The sequence below is a fragment of the Apiospora marii genome (assembly GCF_038362585.1).
Source record: "Apiospora marii strain CBS 49790 chromosome Unknown utg000003l_segment0_segment0, whole genome shotgun sequence".
Classification (NCBI taxonomy): Eukaryota; Fungi; Ascomycota; class Sordariomycetes; order Amphisphaeriales; family Apiosporaceae; genus Apiospora; species Apiospora marii.
Genome location: NW_027117374.1, coordinates 1878247 through 1897002, shown reverse-complemented (window position 1 = coordinate 1897002; position 18756 = coordinate 1878247). Strand labels below are relative to the sequence as shown.

At 51.7% G+C, this 18756-nt stretch overlaps 4 protein-coding genes across 4 annotated transcripts; all 4 read right to left on the bottom strand.

The window, feature by feature from the left end:
- Positions 1 to 1038: 1038 nt before the first annotated feature.
- PG985_004098 (uncharacterized protein) lies at positions 1039 to 1844 on the bottom strand (the record flags this gene model as incomplete). The annotated part of the gene is made up of 2 exons (XM_066823867.1): positions 1039 to 1186; positions 1396 to 1844. The coding sequence occupies 2 exons, from the start codon at positions 1842 to 1844 to the stop codon at positions 1039 to 1041; spliced, it is 597 nt and encodes a 198-aa protein (XP_066687027.1).
- A 634-nt stretch (positions 1845 to 2478) lies between these two features.
- PG985_004097 (fungal specific transcription factor) lies at positions 2479 to 5191 on the bottom strand (the record flags this gene model as incomplete). The annotated part of the gene is made up of 2 exons (XM_066823866.1): positions 2479 to 3565; positions 3621 to 5191. The coding sequence occupies 2 exons, from the start codon at positions 5189 to 5191 to the stop codon at positions 2479 to 2481; spliced, it is 2658 nt and encodes an 885-aa protein (XP_066687026.1).
- A 1823-nt stretch (positions 5192 to 7014) lies between these two features.
- PG985_004096 (uncharacterized protein) lies at positions 7015 to 7741 on the bottom strand (the record flags this gene model as incomplete). The annotated part of the gene is made up of 3 exons (XM_066823865.1): positions 7015 to 7342; positions 7419 to 7521; positions 7606 to 7741. The coding sequence occupies 3 exons, from the start codon at positions 7739 to 7741 to the stop codon at positions 7015 to 7017; spliced, it is 567 nt and encodes a 188-aa protein (XP_066687025.1).
- A 299-nt stretch (positions 7742 to 8040) lies between these two features.
- Positions 8041 to 8316, bottom strand: PG985_004095 (uncharacterized protein; the record flags this gene model as incomplete). The annotated part of the gene is made up of 1 exon (XM_066823864.1): positions 8041 to 8316. The coding sequence occupies one exon, from the start codon at positions 8314 to 8316 to the stop codon at positions 8041 to 8043; it is 276 nt and encodes a 91-aa protein (XP_066687024.1).
- Positions 8317 to 18756: the final 10440 nt, after the last annotated feature.

Below are 18756 nucleotides of genomic sequence, written 5' to 3'. Positions count from 1 at the left end.
GGGGATTGGTTTCGGGCCATCTTTCGCGTAGCGAGAGTATGTCTTAACACCGAGCTCGAGTCTTGTGAGTAATAAGTCAAGAGTCGCGGCTAGCGGTGTTAGTCATACGCGTGTTTGTCGGAGCGATTGACACGACAGGACCAGAATATCACACAAGATGGCTTCTGGTGGCAGTATACTGCGACATACACCGACTGCAGGTTTCAACGGGGTGTTTTTTGCGCCGTGCATACGGATAGTGGGCACTCGGTATGTATGCGACGCAACTTGGCGACTCCATCTCAAGATCCCTCTGGTGTATTCCGAGTGGATGGGTCAGTGGAGATGGGATGGGGAACTCGTCTCAATCCGCCAGTCCTTGCAACCGCTAAAGCCGTGTTGAAGCCGGGGACCTCAACCTTGCATGTCATGATCAAAAAGACCTTGCCTATCCGGTCGTGGCGGCATCGGTGCCGACGCGGTTATTTAGTGTGATCGAATCATCTGAAGTGGATACATCAAAGTACCGCAGATCAGAGTCAGAAGTCAAAAGCAATCTGATCAATTGGAACCTGTCAGTAGTGCGGAAGCCGCGGCGGCGCTTGAATGCTTAAGTCACTTAAACATGACCCCGAACCGGTCAACATAGTGATCAACTCTAACCGGTGGGGAGGAGCCGAAAACGGCCATCTCTTCGGCTAGGCGAACCCGAAGCCGAACCTCACTCACGCACGTGTCTCTCTTTTGTTGCACTCAGGGTTCGGAAATGCAACCTGCTGCTCATTCTGATCGCAAACTTTTCCCCGGTAACCAACACAACATGAAAACTGAGCTTAAATCGCAATCGTGTCAAGGTGAGCAAAGCATAGTGGATGGTAGGAGCAAGGAAATTGGTGTTGGGGGTTCTCGAGTATCTAATTATATATACTCGGAAGGAAACGCTGTTTGGGTTTTCCAGTGTTCCTCAAGCTCTTGTGATGTCTCTCCAGTTACAATTGGACCGAGGCATTTGCCTCTTTTTGAGCACATCCCGAGCACCGGCAACAACTAGCAACACGCTCAGTACTTGGTATTTCCAATGTCGTATCGGATTTCGGTGTCGTTGGCCCCGCCGCAGGGCCCGTTGCCATATACCTGGATCTTGCCGTTGGAGGCGTGATCCTCAGCGGCCTCCTCGAGATAAGCCCAGACGTCGAGGTTACCAACCCTGTTAATCGGAGAAAGAAAAAAAAAAGTCAGTTTTACAGATTCGCCTGTCAAGGGTTTCTGGGGCCAGATATAATATGGTCATGATGATGGGGAGTGACAAGGACAATCGTAAGTGCTCCCAAAGAAAACAAATGGGAGAATGACATGGAGACCTGTATGTCGAAAAATGCAAAGAGACATAGTGAAGAGAGGGGGGAAAAAACATACTTCAGTTCCTGATCACTCCCATCCCACCGGAAAGCCGAGAACTTGCAGGTGCCGAGGGTCGCCAGCGTATACATGGCATGCCAATTAGTCTGGTTCCAGAACCCGTTCTTGGTATCGACCGCGGCCTGGAGGGCCTGGCAGTCGGCGAGCGTGGCGGCCGGGACGCCGCCGGTGGTGTCGGTGAACATGGAGGACAGGCCGATGGGGCAGTTGGCGACGGGCGAGTCCGTCGCGGTGAAGGGGACGTTGGCAGGCGGCGGCCGGTCGCCCCGGCCGGCGATTCCAGCGGTTTCGGTGAGGACAAAGTCGGAGCGGAGGTAGAGGACGTCCTTGCTGCCGTCGGCCTTGGTGACCTCGTGCGAGGTGAAGCCGGGCTTGACGGGGAGGACGGCGCCCAGGACGGCGGCGGCCCAGACCAAGGGAACGACGAGGTTGATGATCAGCTGCATCTTGACGATTGTGTTGTACCGGCGGAGCTGAAAAATGGGCAGTGCTGCGTTGTCTTGGGTTTGGCTAATGAGTGTGTTTGGGAGCAACTCGGAAGCAATGAATGTGATGTTGTGCCGAAGCGCAATGGGTCCGCTGGCCTCTGAACAGCAAAAAGAGTGTCTTGAGAGAGAGAATGTTGACTTCGGAAGAGAAACGGGGAAGCATTTATAGTGCCGCAAATTTCCAGTATCGTGGTGTATTTGAGGTCAAATCAGCACTCACTACTGCTGTGAATAATGGTCGTTTATAAGTCAGATCTGAACGAGAAATACAGTACGATGTATTCAATTTCTAATCACCTGCCTGACCTCGTATATGTCATGACTTTGATTGTTCAGGAACATATCGCATTACTATGAGTCCCTCTCCATAACATTATCGTTAAATGATCCATAGTTGGTCATTGAAAGTCATAAAATTTCGCTGAACTCCTTGTTCCCATAATAGTATCCTTTTGCAAGCCCGGTCCGTCCCTTCCCATCAAAGCACAACATCGATTACTATAGCACTCTCCGACAACTGATAAACTCCACACACTGGGCGGCTTCCCAGATACATACTGCGTGTTTGCTTGAACCAAATGTCCTGGGCTGATCATTCAAGGCCAGGAAGAGAGTCCCATGGGGTCATGGAATTGGCAAGATTCTCAATGCTATCGAAATCAAAGTTGGATGCTGGAGGGGAGCGTTGAGCAGTAGCAGCAGCAGGATTCCCTGCGTTATTAGCGTTTGCTGTAAACATGAATACCGACGGATCTCCTGATATCCCAGTATTGCTGTTGTTGGTCGTCCAGGTATCGAAGCTGGATTGCCAATTGGCACCGTCTCTTAGATACCAATCTGAGCCGTCGATGGCGTAAGCCGAGCTTGGCGTCACGTTCCGCGTGGCCGTTCGTGACGGCTGGCTGGAGTCGCCACTGCTACTGGAAACAGCGGCATATGATCGAGCGTAGCTTGGTATCGTATGACCTAATGATGGTTGACGCCAGGTCACGCCGGTCACACTATCCATATTCAATGCTGTCGGGGTTTTGCCGACTGCGGCACCTCCAACTGTTTGCATATTCGGCAGTTTGCCAAAGTCGGTTGACCCCGAGGCAAACCCGCCCATCATTTCGGGTGCGATTGTTGACCCAGGTGCCATCCGGGAGCCCGGACCATTGGCATATGCGGCGAGATGGGCGGGGCTGTATTGTTCTTGCTTTGCAGCCGGTGGCGAGGGCGACGCCGTCAAATGAGACTTGGGCGAGGGCACTTCGGATGTGCTGAAGGTACCCCATCTCTCGTCGGCTCGCTGCAACGAATGTGCAGCTTCCTCGGGCAGCTCAACATTCCATTTGCGCACCAAAACACTCAGGATACTCAAGGTCCGCCTGCCGCAGAGCCAATCCTCAGCAATTTCCTCAAGATGCTTGATGCCGTGCGTGATATCTCGCTTGGCAGTCTTTTCTGGGAGGTTAAGTAGATGGATGGTACAGGCAGAATGGAGCATGTATACGGCGATGTTGCAGATCTGTCGCAAATTGTAAAGTTTCTTATACAACCTCATGAGCTTGGAAATGGCTCCTGCATTGGCCGTGCAGATTCTCCGCGGTGACACATGCGGCGGCAAGGGCGACGCATTGGGTGCGTACTTCAGAAATGGTCTGAACAGATGGATGTATTGGAGGTGGAAAAACATGCTGGACATAGTTAGCTGCGCTGAACATGATTTTGCTTTGCCTGCCATCGACTTACTGCATCAGGATTGCGTTGGGCAATTGCCCTTCCTTTGGTTCCAGCTCCTTGGGCAATTCCTTCCGCCAGTCCTCTAGGCGTCTGTGTAATTCACTGAGCTTCTTGAGCTCCACAGACTTGCCACTTGACCTTCCTATGTGGCTTGGATGATAGAAGAACAGCAATAAGTCGCTGCTGATCTCACACAGTTTCGACAACTGAAGACCTATTGCGCGTGTCCGTGATGGTTGTCTCGATGTCTCGTCCGAGCCAGCATCGGTATATGGAGACCAGTCTTCGGCATCCTCGTCAGGAAAGACGTCGTATTTGGGGACGTTGTAAGAGTTCTTGGGCAGTTGAGGTAGGCGCCCTAGGTAATTGGACCAGCATTTATCGAATAAGAAGCAACCCCAGAAGGTGATTCGTCGCGCGTCCACCTCCTGGTCCTCTAGCCGTTCGTTGTCCGTACTAATCCCCCCTATATCAAGATTGAGCCCAAGATCTTGGGCCATTCGAAAACTCATGCCACTGTATACCCATCCTTTGGCCTCCCGGCCGCAGCCAGCTTCTCTGACCGACATCAGAGCCAGGGCTTGGACCGTGGTCAACCGTGGCTTCTCATATTCGTCATTCTCCACAATCAGTCGCTTGCATTCCGCAAAAAAGTGGTCTCCTTTGGTCCAGCTGTCGCCGGAATTGGCGAATGCGCCATCTACGTCGGTAAAGTGACAGCCCAAGGCAAGCATTGCATTAACCAACAGAGACGAACAATATGTGGTTTTGTGGGGTATGCCCTTGGGCTTGCTCCTGAAGAAGTCCTGGTAGAAGAGATTCTTGGACAGCGTCGCAAAGTAAGGGTAGTGCCAATTGAAATACATGTTCATCAAATGAACGACGAGTTCCCTGTCCTTGGTGACATCAGACCAACTGATGATTGGATCCTCGCCGGATGCGTTGCTGTCTTGCGGCTCGGGTTCCGAATAGTGCGCCGTAGGGTTGCCAAGATAGATCAGATGCGAAGTGCCTCCGATGAAGCGTACTGATCCATTCTCCAACCGCAGCTCTCCCATCTTCCTCGCCAATTCCCTCTCTCCTTCAATGGGCATCCCCACGGTATAGTCTTCCTCTGTAGTGTTGACTTCGTCAGGGTTGCCGTACTCTTGCTTCAGGATCGACTCGGCCACCATATCCAGGCTGTCGCATGTGCGGATCTTCTTGACGATGTCGGGGACGTCATCCTCGTCGGCATTTAGGATGGCCTCTATGAGAATCTGGAGTGTCGAGTTTTGGGCCTTCATGCTATCGATCTTTTCGCGGTACACGCCTTTCCGCCGGTGATCCGAGTTCGGGTCATAGACACACTCGGTGCCGTAGACGCTGGAGCAAGCCGCACAGCTCGGTAACGCGCCATCGCATTTGCTTTTCCTCTTCCTGCAAGCTATGCATGCCGTACTGACGCAGCGTCGCTTTTGCGCCGCGCTCTCGCCTCCACGCCTGGACTTCTTCTTGTTCGAGGATGACGTTGTACCAGGAACTCCAATGGGGTTACTCAGAGGTTGCGAGTGCGACACGGACGAAGTTGAGGCCTCCATGGTGGACCAGCACCTACTTTGCCGATCCTGATTAGTCTGTCGAGGGTGAATCTGGAGTATTTGGCTCGGAGAGTTGTTGCGACTGAGCGATCGCAGGCCAATCAAGGTGGAAACGGACGCGCAAAGCTAAGCTGGGGAAATAGTTGGTCAGGGGGACCCGTATCCCAGACGGTGGTCAACTATCGGCGTCAAAGAAGCTACTTCAATCGACTTCTGTTGGCCTCGGATATGCGCTCGATGGCTGGCAAAAGGTCGGTGGCGAATGACCGCGATATATCATTGTGGTGTTCAATAGATACGTGCTTGGCTCAGAGTGTTGGCGCGGAGGGCTGCGAGATGGCTCGAGTTGGCTGGCAGCCTGGCTTAGCGAAGACGGGCGATAGCATGGGGAGAGATGCAAGCGAGTGCAGTGTCAGCCAGTGAGTGCCCCTCCGGTTTTAGGTATTTACTTGGAGCGAAACTGCCCCGCCCCTCAAGCCACGACCGCCTCAGCTTGTGGTCGGATGGGATGCGAGAAATTATGCTTCGCCTGAGTCGCTCGGCAATTCTTGTTCATCCTAGCCAGAGAGTTGCCGACGGCGAAAGGGAAAATGACATGCAACGCAGGTTGAGGACTTCCTACCTAGAGCGACGTAGGAAAAGGGAATGAATGCATGGTGGTCGACGGCATTTCTTGACTCGACCCTCCACACCAAAGAGCTGATCCCGGAGACGGAAACGAGAGCAAGCGCGCCCAAGGACCCGGAAGAGATAAGATGGCCAATGTGGCGCCATCTTTTGAGGCCGCCGGGCCAATGAGAATGGGCCAATTGCAAAATGGCAAAGATAAGGATTTGGCATTTCCTATAATTCCCCAACCGCCCCAGACTTGGGAATGGCTGCTGGCCTTTACCCCATGGAGTAGGCAGTGTGCATACAATTCGCCAACACCTCGATCGCATCAACGCTCGTTGGCCCGTTTCGCCCGTCTCCCGTTATCCCGAGCGCTTCATTCACCTGCATCCAGATGTCTCGTCGATCCCTGTACCATGCTATGCCCAATGGGTCGGATGGGTTTTATCTACGTAGACTTGTCACATAGCCAATCAAAATAACCCAGCTGCTTGGCAAACCTCATGTCCTGAGCTGTTGAGGCCCCCCAAGACTCGTACATTAGTAAGATAGGACCCGTCTTCTCAATCGGGTTCACGACATATATTCACGTATGGTCGGCTTTACATGTATGTGACGTCAAGTATGTCTGTCCCTCGGGGTTCTGCAGCAGACTAACGTGGGGGTCCTCGTGGCTGTCGTGTCGTCTCTGGCTCGAGATAAAATGCACCAGGGACATACACTCACTCTACGTAGGACTCTCTAGAAACTCTGATATATAAAATATATACACGTATATTTCAATATTTGTTTTAATATTGAGCAAAAAATGAAATTAAAACCTCTTGTTCGAGGAAATTAAGCAGATTTGATCAACGGCGACAACGAAGAAGGGCCTAGGGTATGTGCATTCATTCTGAGGGGGTGAACCATGTCGCCCAGCCAGCCCAGTATGCAGCTTCCTCAAAATATGCAAACTTGGGAACGACAGTCAAGCTACTTGCAAAGATGGACGCCTGAATTAGGTACGTGTATATACAATATCTATATCTACAAGGTAAAGATAAACAAGTGCCTGACTGAGCCTGAGGCGACAACATCACACCACATCATGTCCTAGCCCCTGCATTCCTATGATATCGATCTCCATACCAGCATAGGGTAGGTAGGAACTACACCGCCCATTATTGAGCAAGGCTATCCTCATTCCCAATTCCATGCCCGGTAAAGCATCAAAACACTGTCGTCGTCCAATCTGCATCGAAGAATATCGCGTTGACCAAGTCCCGAACGTAATCGTCGCTCTCTTGGGCCGTGTTATGTCCGGGATACCTCTCGCGGTACCAATCCTCCGTCCTCATCGAAACGGCAATGATAACACCTACTGCCACTTCCCTCAGGTCCGGTCCGTCCCCTAGGCTGATCGTGGCCAACTCGTTCAGCTCCGGGTCCAACGGGACGGCCTCTGCCGTAGTGCGCAGCGCACGAGTGACCATGGTTTGCACGTGGTCGGAGATGGTATCAATGAGACCGCCCGTCTTAATGAGCCACTGGTCTTCCCTATAAATGTAAAGTGGTTAGAAAGGGGCTGTGTTGACGGGCTTTTCTGGGCAAGGATGTTGTTTTGTTTGCTTACCCTCTCGTTCTTTGCCTCTGACACTCTCCCACATCGATCATCTTCAGTATCGGGGTAAGTTGATGCTCAAGACTCCCGTCGGCGTCGACGTTGCCAAACACCACTATTTTCCAAGGTTTAGTGTCCATTGTAAGAGTATAGAATAGTATTGCCAGCCCAGAAGAAGGGAGGGTGGGAGATAGCTTACTGTTCTCATCGTGAAGATCAAGATTGCTGATAATATGGGTGTAGAAGTCCTGCTCCACTTCCTCAATTCGTTCTTTGCCTGTGGAATACGGATTTGGCCATGCCATGGCGATGCACATTCGAATCACTAACCCCATGGTGGTCAGTAAGGGCTGCCCATTGGCGGACATGTTATATCATATAGAAAGGGGCAGCTCACTGCATAGGGTAATGCGCCAGATGAGCCTGTTCGGGATCGGCCTGTTCAGCATCTTGAGCCTGGCAGCAAATTGCTTAAAGGTCCCATTTTCGAGGTATTCCAAGTACAGCCAGTCCGATATAATCCGACCTACGCCTTGAGGGGGTTTTCGCAGCGGATCGTCGCAAATCGCTACCCGGTTAACGACATGTGCAGCCGCCTGAAAAGCCTATCTCCGTAGAAGATGACGACGATGTATTAACTGAACGTCCACCAGGGGATCAGGTAATCAGGGCGTTGGAAGTGGCTCACATTAAGCACTGCGGTCTCGGAAAGCCAGCCCTCTTCACCCGACGAAACCTGTTGAGTGAAGGGCACTTTTAAGGCGAACCGCTTACCATGGCATCCGGCTGCCTGGTTGTCTTTTATTTTGAAGACGCACCCATAAGCGCCTTGGCCGAGAGTCCCCTCGCACTCGTACCGACCACCGTTGGCGAAGTAAAGGTTGACGTTCTCTATGAAGCGGGTCCCCATTCTATCAGGTAGAACAGAGTGCCATTACTGTTGGCTGGCGGGTTTTACAGAGGATTCATGCTTTTCTGCTACCAGCCGTAGGTTTCTAAGAACCAGAGAAGAGCCTCCTTGTCAATCATGGCATAACGAATGAATTGCAAGGGCATTGTTTGGGGATCGTGTCTTGTCAACAAAGACTGCTGTCCCGCTTTCAGACTAGCGACTTCTTCATCAAGAAACACAAAGGGTTGGAATCAACAAGCTATTATGAAACTAGGAGAGAGCATGCCCTGATAGCATTCTTCAGTGTGTGGTAGGTCTGTATTGGCTCTGCGTAACCCATGGTAGAGTTGACAAGCTACCAAAGTGCAAATAGGGGCTATTGCCGTCCGACATCAATTGAGTGTCCCGTGCCCTTCACGTACTATACGATAAGAAGAGGATAACAGCCTAGTATGTGGAGTTATACTATCCATGTTCATTGATAGCTTGAAAGCTATTCCAAGTTGTTGGAGGAAAGTAACTTGAAAGACGATAGCCGTACTCGAGCCAAAGCACTACGCCATTCATGACGGTGAGACGATACTCGTAAACCAAATACCAACAGAGAAGCCCGTATTCCATAGCGACAATGCTTCCGCCTCGTCTCCTACACTATCTTTTTTCCCTTACCATGTCTCCACAGCCACGGAACATGGCTACGTTAAAGTTTGAGAACTTGCCTAACCATTCTTGCAACAAAGCAACGTACAGGCCCAGCCGAAAGAGTAAACAAATATCTAAACAGACCCTTCCCACATTGACCGGGCCGGTGTAGCCTAGCGGTTAGTATCCTTATTCATATTATACTTAAAGGCAAGAGGGTTCAACTCCCTCTGCGGTCACTTTTTTTCATGTCCTTTTACGATCAACTCTTTTTTTCTTTTTCGACATAAACCCCCCCTTTCAGCATTCCCCGATTTTATCCGTATCAAAACCGGCTCTACTGGCTTCATCTTACTTAAACACCTACCTACCTACAGTTCCATAACTAACTCAGCCACATGCCTGTCACACCCATTGGCCAGTCAGGGGAACTCAAAGAAAAACGAAGCGGCTAGTCTTTGGGGTTTGACCACGAAATTCTACAATATGATCAACAAATCTGTGTTTTGGGAAGGTCTTTCGATCATACGTCTAATTCCACTAACGTATACGGGATAGTCGCTACAGAACCAAAGCCCTTCTCGACATGCGGATATACTTCTACGCAACTCGTAGACTAAGATGAGGAACAGGCTGTGGTTTTGGATTCGTTACAAATAGATACGCCAAACCAGCTTGCACACGCTCACCAACCACATCATGCAGTCTGGCAAGCAAGAGGGGGGAGGGCTCGTTTCCGAACTGAATCTCTCCCCTTCTATGACAAGGACACTCGTCTGAAACCCGGCACTTGCCCGACAGGTACCAATTGCTGTCTACGAATGGCATTGACATCCACTGGAGCTTTCAGCTGCCTCGCACCCCTATTATGGTCGGAGCTACTGGGCAGTGTTTTATCCAAGACGGCCCCTCGCTACCCGTTGAAAGGTCAGCCTGGTGATTCACTTAGATGAGACGACAGAGGGGAGTGTCATCGTCTCACGTTTCTCGTGATGGTGGCCTGACGGGACTCGAGGCGAACGGAAAGCAAGGGGGGAAGCACTCTGGTGTCTGAGCTACAGATACCCGCTGGCCTGGATGGTGGCAAACGAATGCCGCCTTCGCTTCGGATTGACGTTGCCGGCTTCCTTGAATACAGTACAGGAAGCGAACGAATTGGTACTTTGGGCGTACATAGAGGTCATATGAAACATCACAGTCAGTGCAGAAGGGTGGAAGCCGTACTCTGTCCTTAATCACAATGATGTGAATACGTGCGACGCGACAACGTGATCGACTTGTCTGCCGCTTCCATTTGCTTCAATATAGCCCCCTATTAACATGGCCGCCGCTGTTCATGCCAGCCATGATGTGTACAGCGGCGGAGAAAAACGAAACAAAGTCCTCTGCCATCCCCTCTCTGAGGGTACCAAGGGGTAGAGATCGTCCCATCGTGTGGTCGGGAACAGTAGATCACAGACAGCAAGCACACCAATTCTCCAACCCTTTTTTCGCCCAAGCGTATCAGATCTGGGCGGCACTCCTTCATCATATGAGGCCATCTGGCTTGACAGCACACCACACATGCTTGCAAGATGTGGCACCTTCAACACAGACCTGGTATGCAAGATCCTGCGGGCTCCCTATGTGCACCATCGGAATGTGCTATGACATAGCGCATGATACAAGTACCATGAAGTAGAACAAACTGACCCCTTGGTCGTAATCATCGTCAAGGCAACGTAGATCAGGCCTTACTCACACCAAAGTCGAGCCGTGTCACAGACACCCTCAATTGAGGCGAGAGCAAAAGTTTCTGAACGTCGAGAGAAGCAATTCTATTGGTATGCCCTGTCCCGAACCGCCTACGGTTAAGATCTCCTGCTACGGATCGTGTTAGACTACCATTGAAACAGACCAGGGACGACGCTAGAGTGGCTTACTATCAGTGGAGGACCGAGTTGAAGATGGAATAAAGGAGATGGGCGATATGTCAAAACGGGAGCGATGGGCATGAGGAAGACTGTACAACCGAGTTACAACACGGGTAAGGCCCGAGACCAGAGGACTCGGACACTCACCTCTACACCTACATCGCAACAACTCCTGCAGACGTGTACTCGAGTGCCCCAATAGATCGCTACCCCTGACGCCAGATGGGTAGACCGGACGATGTACGCGGGTACCTGCGACTATAGCGGAGCTCGTTGCCACGATGAATGGCCACAAGCATCATCTTCTCGCGACCAAGACCGAGTGGCAGACCGGGAAATCGACATTCAGACAGTGACGTTTCGCCGTCGGTGCGCGAGCGGTTTAACCGTCCTCCCGCCATCCATCCTGTCAATGCGACAAGCAGCGTGCCTTCCCAAAGAGGACGACGACGCCCCAAAGGAGACACACAGAGAGAGGTCTGTCCGTTTCCCAGCATTGCGATCCACGATGTATGGAATGATGACGGTGCACCTGACTGCAGGACACAGCTGCTCGCTTATGCCAACCGGCGCGCTTTGTTACCTGTGTCCCGCTGCCGGAAAAGGGGGGCCCGTACACAGCCCAGGCCCAACACAGCAGACAGACTATGGCAGCAAGAGGTAAGCGATGTTCAGCAGTAACATGTAGTAAGTAAGTAGCGGAGACGGCAGCTGTAGCGCAATGCTCGCGAATGCAGAGGTACGCATACACACACACACACACTTCGCTTCGACGTACTTCGTGAATGGAAAAAGGCGCCCGGCATTGCAGAACGGACCTAGTCAGGACCGACTACTGGTTGATTGGGGGGCCACACACCACCATCAAATGCCTCTCTTCACTTTTTTTTTCTCTTGCCCCCCTCCACCCACCCGCCTTCGCTTCTCTGGCCCCCACAGTCCGGAATAGAATACGATACGACGCGCAAGAGTCTCTCTCGTACATTTTGCTTGGCCCATCCTGACAGGTAAGCCTCCACCCCCCGAGACCAACAAATCAAATGATCCGTAGACGACATACATACATAACATGCATCTACATATGTATGTACCTATCAGGCGGATGCGGGGAACGCAGCACAGCAGATACAAGGAGAGAACAGTGCCCCCTCCCTCTTTGTCGTCATAAACCCTCTCGCTGCACAGGTGCTCGATGGACAAGAGGTGTCGTTGTATGTATGCACATCGTATTCAAAGACATTTAAGCACACACAAAATTGTATCCCCTGTGAAGCCAAGCACCAAGCCTCTCAGCGCAGGACCTGTCCATTTACTGCCTAAGCAGCTCGGACAGACGAAAAACTGATCACAGTTGTATTGTTGCACGGTTCGATCTCTTGGGAGTTTGCCAACAAGCTTCCTGATAGAGTAGCAGTGACACACTCCCACGGACGGGAACCTGGGCTGAACCAAAACCGCCTTTCATCGGATTCTGTTTCCTGACATCCCACCTTGCTCGAAGAGGAGTCAAGGAATTTTGCAAATGAGTGGCGGTGTCTGGAGGCAGCACATCAACGAGGAAGCCACTGACAGGACCCGCAATATATCGAATACAGCTCTGGACGGGGATGAGGTTCGATTTGGGACATCATTCATGCATTTTAATTTACTGTGCGGCGTCTTTACAGCAACTTCATCTACATTCCTTGCTGGTCTTCGAATCGTTCCTTCTTTTGTGCCCGAAAAAACCTGTGCTCGTAGTGGAAGCGTATCAGAAAATCGATGCAACTTTGACCTCGAGACAGACGTTTGATCATTCACAGAGGCCAAAACCTCCGTGCCTACCTTACGGTCAGTGAACATTGGTTCTCTCACGGAAGAACGCTCCAGGCGCGTGAAAGAGGCACAGTAGTGAGGAGTAATAGCAGATGGTTGCTATTATTGATCGTCACGAGTTTTCATTCGTAGACTGATACCATGTCTCCACAGCCCAGGACTCGTTCCTCCCCTCCAGCGCAGAGTTGCATGTCCACCTGAAGCTGATCGTATCTGTATCAGGCACGGTACAGGCTCTCGGCCTTCCGCTCATGCTCGTTCTCGGTTAACGGAGGCTGGAGAAGGAGAGGGAGAAGGGCAAAACTGGATGATGCGCCAGCTGTGTGGTATATAGTTGCACTTCCAGCTGCAAACATATATATATAAAGTTGCATGTGCGAGTAGCATGCATGGCGAGTATGCAGATGCATACACACTACGAGCTAGCAATGCACACTCGGGCGACCTGTCTTGAGATTGGTTGCAATGACAGCAGCTAGTAGCGAGCTGTTAAGCACTCGCTATGGCAGGTTTCCCTCCCCCCTAGAAGTCGGCCCCTGCCTGTCAGATGCAACGCCAGATCGCCGTGTGTGTAGGTGTGTGTCAAGTAAGAGACCTATCGGGAAAGGCTTCAATCTGGAAGACAAGCCGGATTTCCTGGTGGTTAACCTGCTTATGTGGCCAACCCCCATATGACGTTTCGAGTTGTGTGGGCTTGACCCAAGCTTGTTCCACCGAGGGATAATGGAGGGCGAAAGACAGAAGGGGGCAAGCTTAATCCCCAGCATCGTGTGGTGTAGGTAGGGCCGCACTTGCTCTCCTAGTATAAGCATGTAAGAGATGAGGAGGCTGGAGCCTCCGGCTGTGACCTACTCCTCAGCTTGGCTCTCATGTGGAGCCCTTTCCGAGATGCTTGACAATCCGGGGAAGCTGGTCCTGCCTTGTGAATGGATCGCCACAGGGCCCTCCCTATCCACATCTGCGTACGCTATGCCGTGGTCGCTTCTAGTTCCTACATATGTATGTACACAGATCTATCAGATGAACCTGTTTCAATGCCGTAGCTGTCGCTAAAAATCGCTTGATATCGCTCGCTTGGGCACAGCGGAACCAAGTAAGTGGCTGCGTCTGAGCACGTTGGAAGCCAGTGCCGCCCAGGTCAGTCTCTCTCTGGGCGGCTGACAAGAATATGCCAGGCGAGCCTCTGGTAGTATACTTATACAGCAGCACTGCGATGGAGACTCATGTACGTATGCTTGGCATGTATGCGGGTCTTGCTAAAATCGTCAACAGGGTTGCACGCAGAACATCGCTCAGCGCTGTGGTTCCATTCCATGCCTGTCAATCCTACCTGGCGGAGAGTCATTGCCCATGCCCGACTTTTCAATCCTGTCGGCTTTGATTGGCGAAGCACAGGACGTGACACATGTTAGTAGAAACACGTGTTGATACAAGCGTATACCCTATTTCTTTATTTTCGCCGATGCCTACGGCTTCCGGGTGTAACAATCTTCGGTCACCGGCTACTAACCACCAGAGAAAAGTGTAGCCAACGCGATTCTATTGGGGCATATCGGACTGTTCACTTCAGCAACTCAATATTCATTACCTGGTTTCAAGGTGTCACCCGGGAGATATGGTGTAACAGTGCAAACCTATTCGTTGCTTTCAGGGGTGCTACCATCACGAAGCATCATATGGACATCACTCGCCTCGTCGAAATTCTGAAGCCCGGTGATCATTGCAGATGCGGAGGTTTATTTGTCAAGACTAGGCGGCCGGAAATCATCGTAGCCATGCCACCCAGAGACTTATCATTCGCCAGACACGATGAGATCCACAGGTCCTGGAGGGCGGCTGATCCGAGAAGATGTGGCATAACGTGATCCGTAGTTCGAGGTTCTCAGGCGGAGTTCTGGTCCGTCCGAGCAGTGGTGGTAACCACACCAAGTACCGTACGATTGCCTTCCCGTTGGTCCAACCTGAACTGCGCCGGCCTGTGCGAAAATTTGTCGTTGGAAATACGTCGATGATGCAGCACGGGATGTCTCTCTGTCAAGGCGTTTCAGGAAACTCGGTCCTCATGCCGTCAAATGGCTGGCGACCGCTTCACGTCAACGCAGAGTTGGGGGAGAACGGGTGTCCCGGGAGGTCTTGGCATTGATATCCTGGAAACGATGTAATGTAAGGCCGGCTCGTTGTGGTCATTGCTGAGAAGTACGCATGTAGCGTAAAGTCCATGTGAGGACTCGACAGGCTGCCATTCCGTCGAGGTGTTGGTACTGGGTAGGCATTGCCATGGCGGCGGCAGGCACCCAACAACAGCTTCCCTCGGGATTTGGAGACACCTAATATAGCAGTACCGTTATAGCATCCCAGTTTCGTCGACACGGCTCATGGACGCGGCAGAGAGTACCTGCAGCTCAAGCCATTCCCGATGCGGAAGGACCCTTCGGGCCATTCTCCAGTCTCGCATCCAGAACGGACTAGTTCTCACAGCCATATACTGTTGCATGCATACAGGTGGTGCACCGACGGGCGTCATAACGTTATGTGTGTCTCAGTGCGGGTGTCTGAGCTGACCTTTACTCCACTCTAGGCTCGGTCAGAGGGGAGAGAGTGACGTTTTCAGAAAGGAATGCTCTCGGTCGTTACCATTCAATATACGCACCTGCCCTCGCAAGACATCCATTGTACAAGGTGGAAGAGTGTGTTGGCGCCCAATTATCAAGCCCTCGTCCAACTGTTGCCGGTTTGATATATGGCCTCCAAAATGATAAGCAGAGCGCTGCGTACATCTTCAGTGGCCATAAAAGGATCAGGCGTGTTAAGCTTTGAACATGGCATCGCAAAGCCATCTCTAATCGCACGCCGGAACCATTGCCGTATGGTTCTTTAATATGCAGCCCCGTTAAAGTGCGGCCGTAGCGCGATACTCATGAGCCGGATCCGAAGGAGGTGGAGGGTGGCAGTCGTCCGAGCGGCTGGGGGCAAGCGTCCAACGTCCAGTGTCCAGTATCCAGCCATTCGTGGATGACATCGGCTTGACTGAATGAAGACAAGTCCTGCATAGGTCACTACCAAGGACGGACGAGGCCATCAGTTAACAACAAAGTTGAGCTCAACTGCACTGGAAAACCGCTGTTACATATGAGCCAGTGGCAAGCTCACAAGCAAGATTGGTTCGTGGACGTTGTACGAATCTAAACCCGCCAATGAGAGGGGGGTATGGCCGGTTATGCACACAATCCAGAAGACCGTTGCAAGTGGCTGACTGGACGACTTGACATTGGAACGGATGGGAGTTTCGGTCCGATCACCGTGGAGGGACCAGGGCACCACGCGATGTCAGTGTCCGCCAACCCGCTAGTGCCGTCCAGCCCTGCATTGCCAGTGCTCATCTTTGCTGGATGCAGATGACCGTGTCAGGCCACCCGGCGGCTTGGGCCGTGAATGGTCGTGCAACCCATGCTAGAAATGCTAGTCCAGGATACAATACAACTCTGGATTTCTGTTTCTTTTTCTTTTTTGACACATCATGAGGAGATCAGATGCGGATGAGGAAATGCCCAATTTTGGAAGACATGAGGCAGGAAGGACCAGGACCTCATTGGGAATACGAGCCCATTCCTCTCATCTTGGTCATGTGTGTTTCATACTCCCGCCAAACCTGGGCTATGGCTGTGGACAGATCCGAACCAGAATGCCGGGCGGTAGTCAAACAGCACCTGCCTGTAGACCGATCCGATAGAAGGAAACGCGTCCAGGTCATCTCCGCCAGCAAAAATAGGTAATATCTGGTTGCCCCTTTTAATCGTGCTTGCTATCATTATGAAACAAGTCCAGGCATATCTGGAGTCTCTAATCTCGAGGCTGATGACGCCTCGTTGGCGGAGAGGCTTGGGAAGACTGACAGTGTTTGAGGCCAGCATGATTGATAGCAACTCCATACTGGATCCCTGTCCAAATAAACTTGCTTGCTTTCCAGGCTGCTTCCGACTCCAGAAAAGCACGAGAGCGGATCTGGGGTAATGCTAGACAGATGCGTGAGATGCTTCTCGCTACCGACAGACAAGCAAACCCGCGCAAGGCAGAAAAGCTCTGATTGACCCCTTGGGCCCCCCTGTATAAGGTCGTACGATAGGCATGCAAAGGGCTGAGAGCGCCCTAGATAGAGATGTAAGACGAGACTTGTGCTTGGGGGGCACTTCCGAGTCTAACCAAGACGTACTCTTTGAGAAGTGCAGCTGCAGGTCCCCGTTAATCAGATTATCCTCGTGAATCGGGCTTCGGTATTTGGGCGCGGGTGAAGCATGTCTGCCACGAGGACTTCAGCCTAAACATGACTATACCGGCGGATCGAATAGGAGATTTCTCTGGCGTCTCGAGTTCGAAACGCTTGATATCCTAATGATATTCAGCGTTAAGGAGCTCGCGATCATCAAAAGTAAACAAGGCGCTAAAAGCAGGGCCGTGTAGGCCATAAGAGGCCCAACAGAGGAGGTATCTTAAGATCACTTGGATCAAGGCGGAGTTTTTGGTGGACGGCCGATACGACTTTGGGGCGCTCGCTACCAACAAGAGGGTGATGAGTGCTGCCTACCTACCTACCAAGCCCATGTAGGTGATGGTGATAAGTCGCTTCTATCTCGGTCCTTAAAAGCGTATTTAAGACGGCTTCCTGCAGTTTAAGACACAATTCGCGTGCGTGATCTGAACGCCTTACATTCTTCGTCTTCGACTAAGTGGAATATGCTGGCTGCCGTACGCCACCGTCACACCAAAGAGGGTTTTCGGAAAGGCAACCGGGAGGGCGCACGTCATGGGGGCTACTGTATTGGAAGCAGCTGGTAGCACGGCCGTTGAAAAGGATCCGAGTTAAGAAAGAGATTGGCAGGATGGGGCCTTGATGGAGGGCACCATTCACGGTGTGGCCAGTCACCGAACTTGCCGCTCTCGACGTTTTCTTCTACCCTCCTGCTTCTGGGCATGCTGTACTGCAGTGTCGGGAGCCAATGCAGTGCAAGTCCGCTCAACTTGACGTTGTACACACTTGACACGCGCGCGCTCGCAATACTCAACAATCTAATTTCGCTCCAACGGAATACCCTACGTCGCTAACACAACCCTGGCAATGAACGCTACTGCTGCTGGTAGTCGCGCCCCCAACCGTGCGAGTGTGGAGTGGACACACCAAGGAAGCCGACCGGTGAGCTGGGTCGGCGGTGCAAATGTCCCCTTTGGGCATAAGCCGCGAAAGCTGGAAAGGTCAAAAACGAAGAAAGAGTGTCCCAACGTTTACAAGCAGTACCTACTTGTGCTGGTTCGGCAAGAAAATGACTTCTAATAGCTGTGGGCACGGACTGTCGAAAATCAAATCAGGAAATATCAAGAAATAAATAATTATTAAGTAACATGGATCAGCAGATACTGTACTTGTAAGAGCGGCCCAGTACGAGGCACCTCTTCCTTCCTGCCTTTTGTACCGTGATTTCTGTGGGGGAAAAAGTCGCACCACCCCGCCTACTCCATGTTGGCCCCGGCTTGGGAAGTACACAAGTTTTGGGGAAAGTACATAGTTTGGCTCGGGTTTGATTCGACACCCAAGTGATGACAGAGCCAAAGCTGTAGCTGCGCCAGTCAGGAAATCAACTGATCGATCAACATCGAAAGGTCAGTTAGGTATCTAATAACTTTTTCTCTCGAATGCGAGTAAGCAGCAGCAGCAGCAATCAACCCACACCTGCCTGCTTCTGTTCTTTCATGCGTCATCCCCACACATCCTCTGAACTTCGGTTCGTCAACCTTGTTGTGATCAGCAGAGAGAGACAGGTTGGCCGAGCCTTGTCGACGGCACATCCATACTACTTTGGACCCTGATGTTGACCTGCATGTAATCTACGATGGACAAGGAACCTCTATTGATGGCGTTCGTGGCCGCACACCCCCTTCTCGACCAGTCTGTCTGGGAGATGATCAATGATACGCGGGGAAGAGGTGGTAGGCTCTCAACCAACCCCAGGCCCCTCGAGGGACGACCACAAAAGACGCTCAATTCAAGACCCTGAGTTGAAGCCATGGATGGGGCTTGCGAACCAGGCCCAGGAGA